Source organism: Gouania willdenowi, chromosome 1 (assembly GCF_900634775.1).
Source record: "Gouania willdenowi chromosome 1, fGouWil2.1, whole genome shotgun sequence".
In the NCBI taxonomy this organism is placed as follows: domain Eukaryota; kingdom Metazoa; phylum Chordata; class Actinopteri; order Blenniiformes; family Gobiesocidae; genus Gouania; species Gouania willdenowi.
In genome coordinates this window covers 43,669,364-43,686,575 of record NC_041044.1, presented here as the reverse complement: position 1 = coordinate 43,686,575, position 17,212 = coordinate 43,669,364, and the positions used below count along the sequence as shown (strand labels likewise).

The following is a 17,212-nucleotide window of genomic DNA, read 5'->3' as shown; positions in this document are numbered from 1 at the left end:
GCACTGCACCCTAAATAAACTCCAGGCCTTTTATATGTTTCATTGGTAATAATGACATAAGGAAGGAATTGCCCACACCTGCCCATGCAATGGATTTTGAGTCAATTGTCCAATTACTTTTAGTCTCTTTTAAAATATGGTGGCACATGTTAAGGAGCTGAAACTCCTAAACCCTTCGTCCAGTTTGAATGTGGATGCCCTCATTTGGAAGCTGAGAGTCTGCACTTTACGTCCATTATATCACTGTAATTGGAATATGTTTTATTATACAGGTAACAAAACAAAACGTGTGTCAGTGTCCAAATATATATATAACTGTATGTGTTTATCTGTGCATGTTTAAATGTATGTTTCTGTGTATAAATGTGTACGTCTGTATATGACAGTATATCTGTGTAAATGTGTGTATTACTGTGTATATTTATGTATATCTGCGTATAACAGCATATAGCTGTGTATAAATGTGTATATCTGTGTATATTTGTGTAAACTTGTGTAAATCTGTGTATAGCTGTGTATAAATCTGTATATTTGTGTACATTTGTGTAAATCTGTTTATAAATGTGTCTATCTGTGTATATTTGTGTACATTTGTGTAAATATGTGTATAAATGTGTATATTTGTGTAAATCTGTGTATAAATGTGTATATTTGTGTATAAATTAGTACATTTGTGTAAATTTGTGTCTAAATGTGTACATCTGTGTATATATTTGTATATTTGTGAAAAGTTGTGTAAATCTGTGTATAAATGTGTATATTTGTGTAAATGTGTGTAAATCTATGTATAAATGTGTATATTTGTGTATAAATGTGTACATTTGTGTAAATTTGTGTATATCTGTGTATAATTGTGTATATCTGAATATAACTGTATACTATATATGCATATATTTGTGTATATCTTTGTATAAAAGTGTAAATCTGTGCATATCTGTGTATATCTGTGTATATATGTGTATATCTGTGTATATGTGTGTATATTTGTGTATATCTGTGTATAAATGTGTATATGTGTGTATTACAGTTTACATTTGTGTATAACTGTGTTGTTCTTGCAGACTTTGTGTGTCTAACTCACACTGTGTTGCACAATGGTTCTGTGGAAACATCTCATGGGGGGTTTTGCTGGACGTTTCCTGTCAGAGAACAGCTGGAGATGTTTTCTCACAGTCACATGACTTCAGGGAAAAAGAAAGTCTATTCTCAGGGAGGAGGTCCAACACTCCCATCACTCACCATAAGAGGGAAATCAAGATATCCACTCAGCAAACATGGCAGTGTTGATTAAAAAAGTATGTATTTGTTCCTTCATTTCTGTCATTCATACATATATTTATTTGTTTATTAAATGTATTTTAATATTTGGCTGATTTTAAACTGACAAAAAAAAACAACACCCACTTACACTGAGTTAATTGTTATTTTAAATAGCATGATTTAGTGTATTTATTTTTTTTAAAACTATATTAACCAGAGGGGCCTTTATTTAAGAAATAAAAAATACAATCTTTAGTAAGTTTTCATTTACTTGAGTTTATTTCATCAAAGGTTTCAAACTTCACTTTTTTAAAATATGATTATGATGATTGTTTTTACTCATTTCTGTGTGTCTTCTCAGTGTTATTAAATCACTGCCTGAAAATGCTCTGTAACTTAATCTCCTTCAAAATAAAAGTAGTGCACCATTTTCTTATTTTAAAACCAAGTTCAAATTTAATCACAACTAAATTTGTGAATAAAGATTTTTCACTTAGATTTGTTGCACCTGAAATTAACGTTATATTTGTATGAAAAACATATTTTTGTGGTAATTGTGGGGATTTTTATGAACAGCTAAAGCTAAACATACTTTGTTCGTCCAACCTCACAAACACATAAACATTAGATTCAAAATGAAAGTTAGTGCCCAGGAAAGCAAAACAGAAACTATGATAAAAATAATTCAGAGGATACTCAAAAAAAATTTTATCAGCAGGTTTAGATTTAGATATTTTGAACTCATTTAGAAAACGTGGACTTCATGGTTTTGTTTTAGAATATCAAAAAATGCATACAGAAAAATAGAATTGAATCATAGAGAAAATGTTTTTCTTTATCCTTTATTTTAAAAATCAAACTTCATCTGATAATTTAAGGGACAGAAAACTAGAATCCTGACCAAAAAGTACATTTTGTGATGAAACAAAAACGAAAACAAAAAAGTCTGTGTGCTCACATGTAAATAAATGAATAATTGTTCAACAATCTCATAATAAATATCACAAAAGGAATCGTTACCTACAGTAAATCAATATCTAAAGTTTGACATAATTAACTAAGTACTGGAAAAGCATAAACACAGAAATATTAAAAATTTTGTATTTGTTCAATTTTCCAACCAAACATGTTTATTATTTTCTTTCTTTTAAAAATTGATTTATGTAGTTTTTCCTTCTAATTTTATAATTGTTCAAAAACAAATAAAAAGAAAGTTGCAACATCAACAACAAAAGTTTGATTCAAGAAATCATTACACAAATAGATATTATTTAGCATTTTTTAAATGAATTTATTTAGCCTCTGGAGCTTTTGGAAAACACAAATATCTCCCAACATTTTTAACAGAATCAAGTGGAACATGTTTTGAAATGCAGTTTCTTTCATTTTTAAGGAAGAGAAAAAAGTAGAGGAGCCATCTTTATTTGCTAATCTTTTTTACATTTTTCCCATTATTTTAATATTGATACTATTATAAGCAAATACCCCCTGGGATTAATGAAGGAATCCTGATTCTGATTACATAATATACTGTACGATTCAGTAATTCACCCGTGAATAAACAATTTAAACATTATTTACAGTTATATGCAATTATTTACATATGTAAATAAAGAAGAAAAAAACACTTGGGGTACTTTTAACTAAAATAATTAATAAAATAAAATAATATTTAATTATTCAAAAATGTCCAAAGTTTCCATTTCTCTTTTGTCTTTTATTCCCTGTAAAGACAGTTTATTATAATATTACATTTCCCTTTTAAATTGTTGTATTTCTATTTTATTTTTACATTTGTTTCCCGCCTCCGGAAATGCGTGACGCACACGTGCAGAGTCGTGCGTAATGACGTCACGTTCCTTACGTCGCACCGGAGCCAAAACAAAAACATCTTTTTTACAGCTGAGCGATGTCAACCGGGCCATAACCGAGTGTTTCTGAGCCTTTTAAAGGACCAAAACGTGCCGAGGACGGACCGAATGAAGCATCGACACTCAGGTCACAACAATAATACCGCATTTATTAGCGAAAACCCGGAGTTTAAAGTAGCTATGTTAGCTGTTAGCTTCACTCACATATTCCACATGGATCGCCACGTTTTAACATCGTGGCACTCTCAGTGTAAATATGACTTAACGTCAAATGTGTGACTTGTTGAACGGTCTTCGCTGTAGTATTAATATCTTTGGTTTATTTCTGTGTTTTTTGGTGATAGTTTACTGAATGAAGCTAAGCTAAGCTAACAGCAGGTGACATCAGCTAAACATAAAGTTCCGAGTTACGGGAAACCAAATAATGACGTAAAATTCAGTAGATAATGTCAAAGCTTTGCTATGATTATATATTTTACCTGTATTAAATTGAAAAAGCTAAAATAAAATAAAATAAAATAGAATTTTACATTTTATAAATAAATGTGATGCGAAAAAAATTATTATGCTAATTATTAATATTGCATTTGTGGCTGTTAATGTGTACTAATCTCACTAAAATCAAGACAATTAAATTGCATAAATTAATATTAATGCTTCAAAGAATAGGCCATAACTTAACCCCACTCATGTATACATTAAATAATAATGTACAGGCTGCTGAAATATAGTCAATTTAAATATGTTCTTTCATTAAAAAATTAACCCTGACCCTCATGAAAAGCAGCTTCTTTGCTTTATTACAGTGAAATCTGTTTCGTATATTTAAAGAAACTGAGGATGAATAACTGAACATCTCAAAATCATGCCAAAAATGCATGTTTAATTGATTATTTAAGTTAAATCTTGTGAATAACTCATTTTCTTTGTTTCTTTCTGTAGTCAAAACAGTACACCCAAATCCCAGCTACAAACAACACAGAAATAAAACAAAATACAGACAGGTATCAGGTTGAGCAGATACAAAAAGAAACAAACACATAAGGGCTATGTTGTATCAAATTAAAGCATATACATTTCAGACTTTTATTTCTTTGACAAGTTTTATAGATTTGTCACGCATTTACAGGCAAATTTTCCTGTGTAAACAACTGGGAAAAGAGACGGAAATGTGAAATGTTGCGCAAAATCCTGCCCTGAAATGTCGTGGCATGTGAGAGATTTTATTGCCTCATTTACGTCAGATTTTGCATGAGATTAACATTTCTATCTCTCTGACAAACCTGTTACGAGGACAAATTGCATGTAAATGTGTGATATTTTACAAAAACTTGCACGTGATGCTGTATTCAGTGTCAGATTGCAATTTTATCTTTGAAAAAAATATTGAAAACAGTTGAATAAACATTGAAATAAGTGTTTTTTCTTTCAGGAATGTAATGACGTATTTTCTTGAAAATCGGAGGCCATAAAAATGTAATTATCTACATTAGGATACTCGCTTATTGTGGTATTGTGTTAGTAAAATATCTCGCACATTTGTCATCATAGCTCTGTTTTTACTCAGCCTATTGTGATGGATTAAAAACGGTTTGCGGTTTAAAGTGTCGACTTTAGAGATGAGTTGAGACGTAGTCAGTGCGTGGCTGCGTGTTATTGCGACGTCATCGTAAACTAGTCGTGTGATATGGACCGACGCCGACTCATTCAAGCCCCAGGGTTAAACAAAAGCAGTTAAATGTGTTTTTGTGGTCACAGTCCCACATTCCTCAGCCTCATGTTGGTGCCAATTTACACACGCACGTTTTATTACAACATATGTACAAGATCAAACCGGAGCCTAAAGTCAATTTGTTACAGACTTATAAAGAATAGATCTGTTGTTATCAAAGGGGAATGATTAAATCTGTAAGGTGTGTTTCCTCTGGGAAGAATTTTGTCATTTTTTCATGTTTTTGTCTCTTTTCTGTTTTTAAACTGGTCGTAGGTTGGAAGTTTAAAGTAATTTATGTGGTTGTTTTTGTGTATGTGTGTTTTTGATGTTGTTTTGTTAGTTTTTAGTGTCATTCTTCACATGTTTGGTGTATTTTTGTCTATTTTTTGTTGTGTTGTGTGTTTTGGGTGTTATTTTTTGGTTCTGTGGTGTATTTTGTGTGTTTTTGGTTTTGTTTTGGGTGTTTTGTGAATTTTGGGTGTCGTTCCATGTTTGTTGGGTGTTTTTTTTGTATCATTTTGTGTGTAATTTTTTGTTTTGTGGATGCCATTCTTTGCATGTTTGGTGTATTTTTCATTTTTTCGTGTCATTTCTTGTGTTTTTCTTATTGTTTTTCAATTGTTGTTTTACTGTTTTTAGGATGGCAGGAGTGTTCGACATCGACCTGGAGACGGAGGACGTCAGTGAGGAGGTGTGTGCGTGCGTGTGAAGAGTATTGTCGATCAGTTCAGATTCTCAGATTATAGAAGAAAGTCAGCGTTCTCGGTTAAATTCTGTCTTTTTTAGGATTGTGAAATCAGTTTCAATTTAAAGTCAATATTTGTATTTAAAAAACAAAATGGAGAAAAAAAATCTAAGTTTCTTCCACAAAAGATCAGGGCTACAACTATTAACTATTTTGACAGTCGACAAATCATCGTTTAATGAAACGAACAGGTCATCAAATTAACAAAATCAAATAATATAGACAAAAAATATGACTTTGTCCAAAAAGTGACTCACTAGCTGCGCTTTCATTATCTTTGGAAATACACTAAATCTAAATAGCGCAATAAAAACTGGTAATGGAAACACTTGAATTTAAAAATTAGAAGTTTCAATATTGAAATGTGTCGTGAAAGCACTATGGAAACACTTTCTCCTAAAATGCACGTGACAGGACGTGACGTACCTGGTCACATGACCTCTTCTCTCAGAGAAAACATGACGCGGTACGTGTGGACAGAAGAGGAGACCCAGACATTTCTTAGCATTAGAATTCAAAATTATTGGTGCCACATTCGCCGTGAAACAACAAAGGAATGCAGAGTGTTCTAAGGAAGTTCTGAGCGTCCGTCTTCCTGCGCCGAAGTCTCGCAGGATGAGATTTCACAGGAGTTACAAGGCTTCAGCCCAAAGCAGCTTGCACTTGAAACCTGTTCAAAGCGCAGTTATACTTTGTCAACATTTAGAAATATTGCTTTTATTTTACGAAAATCTGTAATGGAAACACAGCTAGTGTCACATGTTGATAACATGTTACTGAGATTTAAAAGCTAATACAGCGCTGCGTGTGCGTGCGTGTGTGTGTGTGTGTGCAGGAGGACGTGTGTAACTACAGTAATCCTGAACCTGAGCAGTAAGTAAAGATTGTCTCTGAAACAGATAATGGTGTTAGTAATAACGTTACTTATAAGGGGGCGCTCTGTGTGCTTGTGTCAGTGTCCAGACGGAGGAGGTGGAGCTCACCAGTGACAGCGTCAACAGAGACAGTGAGAGAGTCGGACCAGACTGCTTTGAGCTGCTCACCGTGCTGGGAAAAGGAGCGTATGGAAAGGTACGCGCGCATACACACACACACACACACACACACACACACACACACGTCCTAAATGATTAGTTTTCTAACATTTATTTTTTTCGATTAATCTGACAATACATTTTTCAGGTAACCCTTATTTAAAATCACTTGGTCAAAGCTACTATTCATACAATACCATTTCTTGTCAACATTTCAATATTTATTGAACATTTCTTTATTTAAACACATAAACACTGCTTTTGTTTGTTTTTAGTATAATCACTTTACATGTTTAATGTATTTTTGTCTATTCTTTGTTGTTTTGTGTGTTTTTGGTGTTGTTTTGTGCATTTTGGGCGCACACAAACACTTAGTGCGCACATACAAACACTATGCGCACACAAACACTGTGCGCACACAAATGCTCTTCGCGAACGCACAAACACTGTGCACACACACACAAATGCTCGTCGTGCGCACACACAAACACTCTGCGCACACAGACAAACACTGTACGCGCCCACACAAACACACACACTGCAGATGAATCAAATGGCTCTGCGTCATGGTCAGTGACCATAAATCGCACCAAATCCTGTGCTTAATCTTTCCTGCTCCGTGTCAGGTTTTCCAGGTGAGGAAGGTTCAGGGTTCTCAGACTGGGAAGATCTTCGCCATGAAAGTCCTAAAAAAGGTGCTTTAACTCATTTATTTTCAGCTCCTTTCAGACGTATAAAAGGACTTTTCTCTTCTTTTTCTGGTTTTCCAGGCAAAGATCGTGCGAAACGCCAAAGACACGGCTCACACACGAGCCGAACGTGAAATCCTGGAGACGGTGAGGCACCCGTTCATCGTGGATCTGCTCTACGCCTTCCAGACCGGAGGAAAACTCTACCTGATCCTGGAGTGTCTGAGCGGTGAGTCTGCAGCTAAGGAGTCATTCCATGTCATTTCAACAAATAGCCACGCACTTCAGTCTTGAAAAATTCTGGATTTTTTTTTACCAATTGTTTTGTGATTGAAACACTGCGTGAACACACAACCATTGAGCGCACACACAAACACTCATGGTGTGTATTCCATAAAGGAGGGTTAACAAACTCTGAGTCTATCATAAACTCTGGGTCAACATACCCAGCGATGGGAAACTCTGGGTATCTGATTCTATTCCATCTGGTATGAAGTGGGTCAATCAACCCTGAGTATGTAAACCTTGGGTTACATACATCATCAATGGATCGAAAGTTACACAAACTACCATATTAACCACCCTTAAGAGAGTGATTTATTCACCCTGATGGTGAAATAAGCCGGCGTTTGAGGAATATGAGCCTGTTCTAAAGGTGCGTTCACACACTGAACACACCTTCAGTGATTATAGTGGCTTAAATTGCCTGTGATTAGTCGTGTTTTTTGGTCGCTTCATCACTTTATCTCTTCAGTGATGTGACGAGTGGAGAATAATATGAATCTGAGAGACGTGGCAGCAGCATAGGATGGCTGCATAGAGAGCTCTCCTGTTACACTGGATATAAAGACAGTGACTGCTGCTTGATATTGCATCATTCATATTGACTTTTATGTAATATTGTCACCAGAGTCATCTCAACGTCCAAAAAATGTCATAAAAAATTGACTAAAGCGGGGCGCGAACCTACGACCTTATCCTTCCAAGAGCATTGGATTATTAAGAAACAACTGGTAAACCTTTCTGGTTTTTTTTGTTTTTAGACTGAAGTACGTGGGAGGTTATGAAAATGAGTTGAAATAACATGGTAGGGATATAAAGTGTAATCCTACTTTCTGTCACCAGGGGGAGAGCTGTTCATGCAGCTAGAGAAAGAAGGAATCTTCATGGAGGACACGGCCTGGTGGGTAGAGAGTCTCAGACAGGAAGTAGGAAGTTGTTAAGGATCAAAGTCAGTTAAACTGTCATAGATTCTAAATTGAGTGAATATTCCCATTGGTTGTTCCCATGAGTGAGTGAGTCTTTGTCCAATCAGATGTCTTTGTTTGTCTCTGTGTGTAGTTTCTATCTAGGAGAGATCACTCTGGCTCTGGGTCATCTTCACTCTAACGGGATCATTTACAGAGACCTGAAGCCTGAGAACATCATGCTGGATCACCATGGTAACGCCCTGTTTATGTGTCAACAAAGCTTTATTTACATCAACAGCAGCAGCAACAGCAGCAGTGTGGGTTTTATCAACGTAGGATTCTGCTTTGCTTTGTTTCACCTCCAGTGTGTTCATGTGTTTACACGTGGTGCGTTCAGGGACCAATCACAGCGTCTGACTCTAAACTCCTCCTCCTTTTTGTCTGCAGGTCATATCAAACTCACTGACTTTGGCCTATGTAAAGAGTCGATTCACGATGGCTCCGTCACACACACATTCTGTGGAACCATCGAGTACATGTGAGACACACACACACACACACACACACACACACACACACACACACACACACACATTCTGTGGAACCATCGAGTACATGTGAGACACACACACACACACACATTCTGTGGAACCATCGAGTACATGTGAGAGACACACACACACACACAAACACACACATTCTGTGGAACCATCCAGTACATGTGAGACACACACACACACACATTCTGTGGAACCATCCAGTACATGTGAGACACACACACATTCTGTGGAACCATCGAGTACATGTGAGACACACACACACACACACACATTCTGTGGAACCATCGAGTACATGTGAGACACACACACACAAACACACACATTCTGTGGAACCATCGAGTACATGTGAGACACACACACACACACACACACACACGATCTGAAAAATAATATTTATGTCCTTTCGGGGCCGTCGTTAGAGATATAAACACACAGAAAAGGGTGTGTATGTGTGTGTGCATGTGTCTCTCAGGGCTCCAGAGATCCTGACCCGGTCGGGTCACAACAGATCAGTTGATTGGTGGAGCCTGGGGGCTCTGATGTACGACATGATGACTGGATCGGTGAGTTAGTGATTAGAAACATCTGTGTTTAGTATACTGTACATACTCTACTTGTGAACGGACTCGTGGGAGCAGACTTGGTCTTCGCATACTCGTCGTTTTGGGACAAAGCAAACTTCCTGACAGTGTAGTATGTGCGCTCCACTGTAAACATCAAAGACAATAATATGTATCATTGAGTAGATGTCATTGTTGTAAATATGAATTATTTTATAAACCAATAAAACATTTTGGTGATAAATTAAAAAATTCTGAACAAATTTTATGTATAACAACAATAAAATATTTTATATCAAAATAAGGTATTTTAATTCTTACTTAATAATCAGATTTTTTAGGTATTGAATTCATAATAATTATTTTAAAAAATAAATAATAATAAAAATAAGCTAAAACTAATAAATGAATAATTCCGGATAGATTTTAGAAATACTTTAGGCCAGCTAACAACAAGAATAATATGATTAATAATAATGATAATACAAAAGTAATTCTCCTTTTTGAATAAAGTATTTTAATTCTCAATAGTTACATGTTTTAGGTATTACATTTTTAAAGAAAAACTAATTACATCCTTTAGGACAAAACAGAATCTGCACCACTTCAGGTATGAAATTAAACTCCTAATGTAACTTATTATTATTATTATTATTATTATTATTATTATGTTCAATATACTGGTCAATGTAGTTTTTGTAACTTACACATGTGCTGCTTATCCTCCTCCATTGTCATCTTTGAAATCATGCGCTTGTTCGAAGTGCATGTAAGTCTCCTCTGATGCATGCTGGGTAAAACGAGTCCACGAGTCCACAGATTAAGAAACAGCCTGGGTTTTAACTTTCAGATATTTAATGATGAATGCTGCAAAATAAATATGAATAATAATAATAAATTCTAAAATAATAAATATTATTATTGAATCGAATTTGCAGAGATTGAATTTGAAGAGATTTCTTCTTGTTCTTCTTCTTCTAAAAATGTGGCACCTTTGACTGTTTTGTTTCTTCTTCTGTGTTTTTCAGCCTCCGTTCACCGCTGAGAACAGAAAGAAAACCATCGACAAAATCCTCAAATGTAAAATCAACCTTCCTCCATATCTGACCATCGACGCCAGAGACCTGATCAAAAAGGTTATTATTATTATTTAGTCATTCTTAATGTGTTTATTATTTACACCATCACAATGGTTATCATATCATTAAAATGAGTTAATATATATTTATTATTTACCTCATTATATTGTGATTATATTTTTATATTGATATTTCTACTCCTGTATATCAGAATCAGAAATGTTTTTAATGGCCATGTACAGTTTTAAGGACAGAACAAGGAATTTGTCTTGGTAGTTGGTGCACAAAACAAACTATATAAATATAAAGGATGAGGGATAAATAAAACATAGAGAATAAAGGATAAATATATATACATATATATATACAGTGCAGCAGATAATGTCATCATGGAGGTGGTGATCGGGTGGGGGGGGTTCAGTGGGTGACTTGGGGTGTGTTCATGTGGATGGTGGCAGAGGGAAAGAAGCTGCTTTTGTGTCTGGAGGTTCTGGTCCTGATGGACCTAAACCTCCTTCCAGTAGGGAGAGATTGAAACAGTTTATGACCGGGGTGGGAGGGGTCGGCCACAATCTTTCCTGCACGCCTCAAAATCCTGGAGGGGTACAGGAGGTTATATTTATTCTTTATAATATTCAGTTATATTTAGTGTGATTACTACATCAAAACATACTTGTCAAGTTTTGAATTTGAAAATAAGGGAAATTTTCTGGTGCTCGCTATGATTCTGGTATTTATCATGATAACGATAAACATCACGATAAATAAAAAATTCTAAATAAATAAAATAATTCCCAACTTACAGAGTAAACAGGTTCCTTACAAACACAAATAAATCTGAATACATCAACACTAGACACATTAAAAAAGGCTACAATAACTGCTGACTCAAACAATTCATGAGCTGATATTTTATGGAATATATTGGTGCATGTGGATCACTTTATTAGTTTTATTGTAAGTAATTCATTTATTTCCTCACTTAAAATTATATTATTTTGTATAAAAAAAAAAAAAACCTCATGAAAAGCAAAAATAACTGCATCAGTGTTTTTACTGTTGCTGAATCTTGTTTCATTTATTTTATGAGTTACATAAAGTTATGATTGATAAATAACTGATTTCCTATAATTAAACCAGATTTAATCATTCACTATATTTAGGTGTAATAATCTCAATAGTTACATTAGTCTAATGGGACCAGCTTTGTCTGTGAACACGTGAAATATAATTAAAATATATTGCATTTCACTAGTTGGGACGGATGAATAGTGACATTATTTATGCTAACATTTATTTCACACAATGTTTAGTTTTTATTCTTCCATACAAGTATTAAATCTGACTATAAACAAATCTATGGCTTTATGACAGTAAGACGCATATTTTTTGCTTGGTCTATTATTTATATGGAGTGGTTAGCATTAGCTCTTAGCCCAGTCTGTGTGTTAGCTTAGCATAGTTAGCTTTAGTTGAGTTTCCAGTTCATTATCGTTGCTACAGGTTCATCTCTGTCACCGTGTTTGTAGAACTATGGGTGGATCTGACGGAGGAACATGAATTGGTTCCCTTTGTTGGATGATTTTCTGGTTTTAACTAAGTAGTGGTTCATGATGTATCACAGCTCTGCAGCTTCTGGTAGCTTCGTAGTCTGTGGGCGTGTGAGGGTTGAGGGGCGGCGGTGCACATCGCTGTCGCAGAGGCTGCTGTGAACAGCGTTCTGCTCCAGAGAATAAGAAGTTAACAAACAGGGATAGTTTTGACCAGTGAAACAAGGTTTTTAGGGACATTCTTGGCTAAACTGAGGGACAAGTGGCCCTCGCTAATTTCCGACATGGGAATTTATCGTTTATATCGTGGGATGACAAATTCTTACCAGTGAGAAGATTTTGACGACAAATCATAAAACAATAAAATATCGCACATTCCTACCAGAAATTTTGCTGATGCAAAATGCGACACAGGCTCATTTATTAACAATTAAATGCACAATATGTGCCACGTTTGGCTTAGTGACAGTTGTCACTAATATCGTGACAACTGTCACTCAGGTCATTTCAGGTTTCAGTTTAGTAAGGCATCTTTTAATTATTATTACATTAAAATACGGGATATTTACGGGAAAATAATAATACGGGAAGATGGCGGGAAAGAGGGGTAAAAAACTTTCCCGGCTAAAACGGGATACTTGACAGGTATGTATCAAAATACATGATTTATGATTGATTAATTGGGTAAATAAAAAGATGTAACGTTACTTTTTTAAGATAAACAGTAAAACTGAAAACTTCATGGAATTAATTTTCAAAATGTTTTAGCTTTGAAAAGATCTTAAAAACACAAGTTTGTGTTGTTATTTAAATGTTTTGCAAAGTCAATGTTATATTAAGAATCATCCAGCAGAGGGCAGTGTGTACACTTAAATAAAATAAAATAAGGAATACTTATGCAGTTATAAAATAAACTCACCGTTTTTATGATTTTAATTTAGAGAGAGAATAAAGTTTTAACATTTGAAAAAAATGATGATTTTTTTCATTTATTTTATTTTTATTTTCCTTTTCAGCTGCTGAAGAAGAATTCAGCTCAGAGACTCGGATCTGGAAAAGCTGACTGTGCTGATATACAGGTGAGTCCCTGAATGCATCAGTCTGTCCCATATACACCAATAGACCCTGAACACCTCACGGACCCAATCTACCATGGTCCCTGAATGTCTCACAGGATCACTTCACCATGGTCCTTGAACGCCTCAGATGATCACTGTACCATGTTCCCTGAACGCCTCAGATGATCACTGTACCATGTTCCCTGAACGCCTCACAGGATCACTGTACTGACCCGTACTGAGCCAAAACAGAATTAGTGGCGTTGGAACCTCTCCTGCCTCGTTTAATGAGCCGTTATCCTAACTTCAGCACAGCGTAATTCTTTTTCCAATAACATTAACTTTGAAATTGAATAAACAATGTCAGCACAGCGGAAGTAGCAAAAATTCATTTTCCGGTGTTACGTACTGAGTTTACCTCCGTACCGAGATTCTAGCCCTAACATAATCCAATAAACAAATAATTAATTTTCTGGTAGTGCGCATGTGAACGCATGCGCATATACAATCTCAGCATGCTGCAAACTCAGACCGTTACACCGTATTTGCATTACTTGAACACCTTTCAGGAAGTACACAGAAACATTTCAGTTTATATTTTAACGTTATAGATTTTTTTTTTTTTTACATGAGCACAGACTTTTTTTTTTATCCATCAATAATAATTTGTGGCACAACTCTTTAAAATAAAACAAAAAGTGAAATTCAAATTTTAAAAGAGCAAAACATCAGAAATAAATGAATATAAAGGCTTAGATTCAGGGTTAATGTTGGATGAGAAACAGGAAATAGTTTAGACGAGTCTGTAGACTCAAATACATCATGTATAAAATGAGCTCAGGGTACATGAGCCAATAACGTTTGGGAGACACTGTTCTATGTCCAAATGGTTCTATTTTTGAGGATTGTGTTCACAGTCCTGTGGGTGTCTCTTATTTTCTTTTCTGAAAGGTGGCAACCCTACCTGAACGCCTCACAAGATCACTGCACCATGTTCCATGAACGCACTATGGCCGCCCTGTACCATGGTCCATGAATGCCTCATAGATCACTGTACAATGTTCCCTGAACGCCTCATGATGTTATAAATATTAAGTTTTTCACTTCCTGTTCGTTCCTGGTTTTGCAGAAACATCCGTTCTTTAGACACATCGAGTGGGAGGAGCTTCTGAACAGGAAGATGGAGCCTCCGTACAAACCTCAGCTGGTACGCGTACGCGCGCGCACACACACACACATTCGCGCACACACACTAACTCTCTCTCTCTCCTACAGCTCTCAGACGAGGATGTGAGTCAGTTTGATTCTCGTTTCACTCGTCAGACTCCAGTCGATAGTCCTGACGACGCCAGACTGAGCCACAGCGCTGAGCTCGCCTTCGCTGTGAGAACCTCTACGTTTGTTTGTTTGTTTGTTTGTTTATTTGTTTGCTTATGTCTGTGTGTGTCTGTGTGTGTGTGTGTCCGTCAGGGCTTCACCTACGTGGCTCCGTCCGTTCTGGAAAGTCTGAAGGAAGGATTCTCCTTTGAGCCTCGAACGCGACACGTACGACGACACAGCCCACGCACACCCATTAGGTACACACACACACACACACACACACACGTGTTAGTGATGTCATCATGATGTCATCGTGTCCTCCTCCAGTCCTCTGACTTTCTCTGCTGCCGGTCCTTTTAAATCCGGATTGGATGCTGACGTTTTCCCGCCTCCTGTGGCTCCGCCCACCTCGCCACCTGTCGTACCCACCGAGAACGGTGCTGCGAGTCGGCCAATCAAAACACCGGCCAGGAACAAGAAGCAGAACGGCCTTCGCTCGTGAAGACGTTTTAAACCTCAGGCGAAGACAAGCGAAGCTTTTATTTTGTAAAGCTGCTGCTTGGTTTTTCCCTTTGCTGTGGTTTTTGTTTTTTTGTTAATAATTTAATTTAAGATAATTCAACCAAACTTTCTGCAGTGTTAAGGATCTAAAAGCTGTCAAACAGTGTGTAAATTTTATATTCACTCGATAAATATAAATATCTTATCATTTAAAAACCACTGGAATCAACTCATATTTTCTTGATGCTCTAAATCAGCTTTTATTTTGGTAACAAACTCCGACCATACCCATATTGATGTGTTTCAGTCTAAAAGCATTAAATAAAAACTGAACCAAAAGATTACAGAATGACAGAATTCTGACTAAATCTGACTAAGTTTTCAAAGCAAAATTCTCCAAAATAAAAGTTACCTAAAACATTTTGATGTTGTGCTAATGCTAATGCTTAAAATCAATCAAAATCATTGCAATCAATCGCTCAATGATTGTTTTATAAAAAATCATGCGACAGAAACACAAACTAATTTCAATTTCTGATGAACAATAATTTATTGTCATTATTGGATAAACGGTGTTGTTTTCCTTGGTTTGTTTATATGCTCACAGAGTGATAAATATATATATATTAATATATTGTATTTAGTGAAATAGAAAATGATCTTTTGTCATTCATCTCTTGTAATTGATTCTTCTGGATGATGAACGTGTGTGAAATAAAGAAATATTTGAAATTATTGCTTGTTTTGTTTGTTTATTTGGCAACTGGCGTCCCCCCCAAAATAAATGCACAAATGAACACAGATGACACTAAGTAAGAGTGAAATATAGTAAAGTGGTAAAATTTAGAATAACCAAAATGACATAAATGAAAACTTATCTCTGTAAATGCTCAGATGGATGATTGTTCTAATGTTGACATGAAAGTTGATCATGTGACCCTCAGTTTAGTTTCATTCACAATCGTGCTGTGAATCAAATATTATCAATCAAAGAAAAAAAAGTGTTCAAATGCAAAAAAAAAAAAAATTAGAGAGCCAAATAATTACATTTGGAAACTTTTTTCTTTGAAGTCATGTTTTTTGTTTTTTGGCCATGTTATTGGTAGGACATTCATGTTTTAACATTCAATCAAAAAATAGAACATTTCAGTCAAAGCAAAGAAGTGTTTTAAGTGAAAACAGTTTTGATGCAGTTGCCCATTAAAAAAGTAAAACATATACTTTTGTAATGTATATATATATGTGTGTATGTATACATTATTGGTAGTACATTCGTGTCTTTATTATTCAATCAAAAAACAACAAAAATTGCGCACATAAAAGAGGCGTTTGAACATTTTTTTATTTTTTTTGAAGAAAAGTTTTGAAGAATCTGCCCATTACAAAAGTTATTAAAAAAAAACACACAGTTTTAAAAGATTTCCGCCCGAACAGGGACTTGAACCCTGGACCCTCAGATTAAAAGTCTGATGCTCTACCGACTGAGCTATCCGGGCTCTGAGGAATGCTGTTTTTATCTGCGATTATGAATTCTCTACTACAATATTAGGACTTACGTCATAAGAGCCACGAGATCGATCACAGATGTAATGATTAGAGTGACGGCGCATGCGCTGCAGCTTTTACGATGAATGATGGTTTGGATCTGTGCATTTGATACGTTTTTCAACACCTGTCAGCGTTTAATAAAAGAGATGATGTAACTCACAATTAAATAATATGTAATTTATGAGACTTATGAGTGTTTGATGAATAGTTTGTTGAACTCAGCACTAAATGAACAGCGGGAGCAGCAGTGGAAACTCCAGGGCCGGCCCGTTGTATAGGCAGTATAGGCAAATGCTAGGGGCGCCTAGCTGGTATTATTAGCAAACTAAACTTGGTAGTATTATTAATAACTAGTAAGTCTCGTTTTAATGAAAAATAAATAAAAAAATTGTTTTATTCCGGCCCCCCAAATCAATTGACAGTTCAGTTCTAAGGTGTGACAGTTGTTTACTGTTTACTGCTGCAGCACGTGGCCATGGCTAAACAACCAAACTAATGTTCTGGTGCCTCGGGAAGAAGAAAAGCAGGAAAAC

The 17,212-nt window shown here is 35.6% G+C and overlaps 1 protein-coding gene and 1 non-coding gene across 2 annotated transcripts; one reads left to right on the top strand and one right to left on the bottom strand.

The window, feature by feature from the left end:
• The first annotated feature begins 3,104 nt into the window (after positions 1–3,104).
• LOC114464510 (ribosomal protein S6 kinase beta-2-like) lies at positions 3,105–15,866 on the top strand. The gene is made up of 16 exons (XM_028448759.1): positions 3,105–3,258; positions 5,485–5,536; positions 6,426–6,463; positions 6,547–6,661; positions 7,251–7,319; positions 7,395–7,542; positions 8,439–8,496; positions 8,655–8,755; positions 8,951–9,041; positions 9,536–9,626; positions 10,652–10,759; positions 13,269–13,331; positions 14,440–14,517; positions 14,586–14,693; positions 14,781–14,887; positions 14,958–15,866. The coding sequence occupies exons 2-16, from the start codon at positions 5,486–5,488 to the stop codon at positions 15,130–15,132; spliced, it is 1,401 nt and encodes a 466-aa protein (XP_028304560.1). The 5' UTR covers positions 3,105–3,258; position 5,485; the 3' UTR covers positions 15,133–15,866.
• Positions 15,867–16,554: 688 nt separating this feature from the next.
• trnak-uuu (transfer RNA lysine (anticodon UUU)) lies at positions 16,555–16,627 on the bottom strand. The gene has a single exon. It is a non-coding gene; the product is annotated as a tRNA-Lys (tRNA).
• Positions 16,628–17,212: the final 585 nt, after the last annotated feature.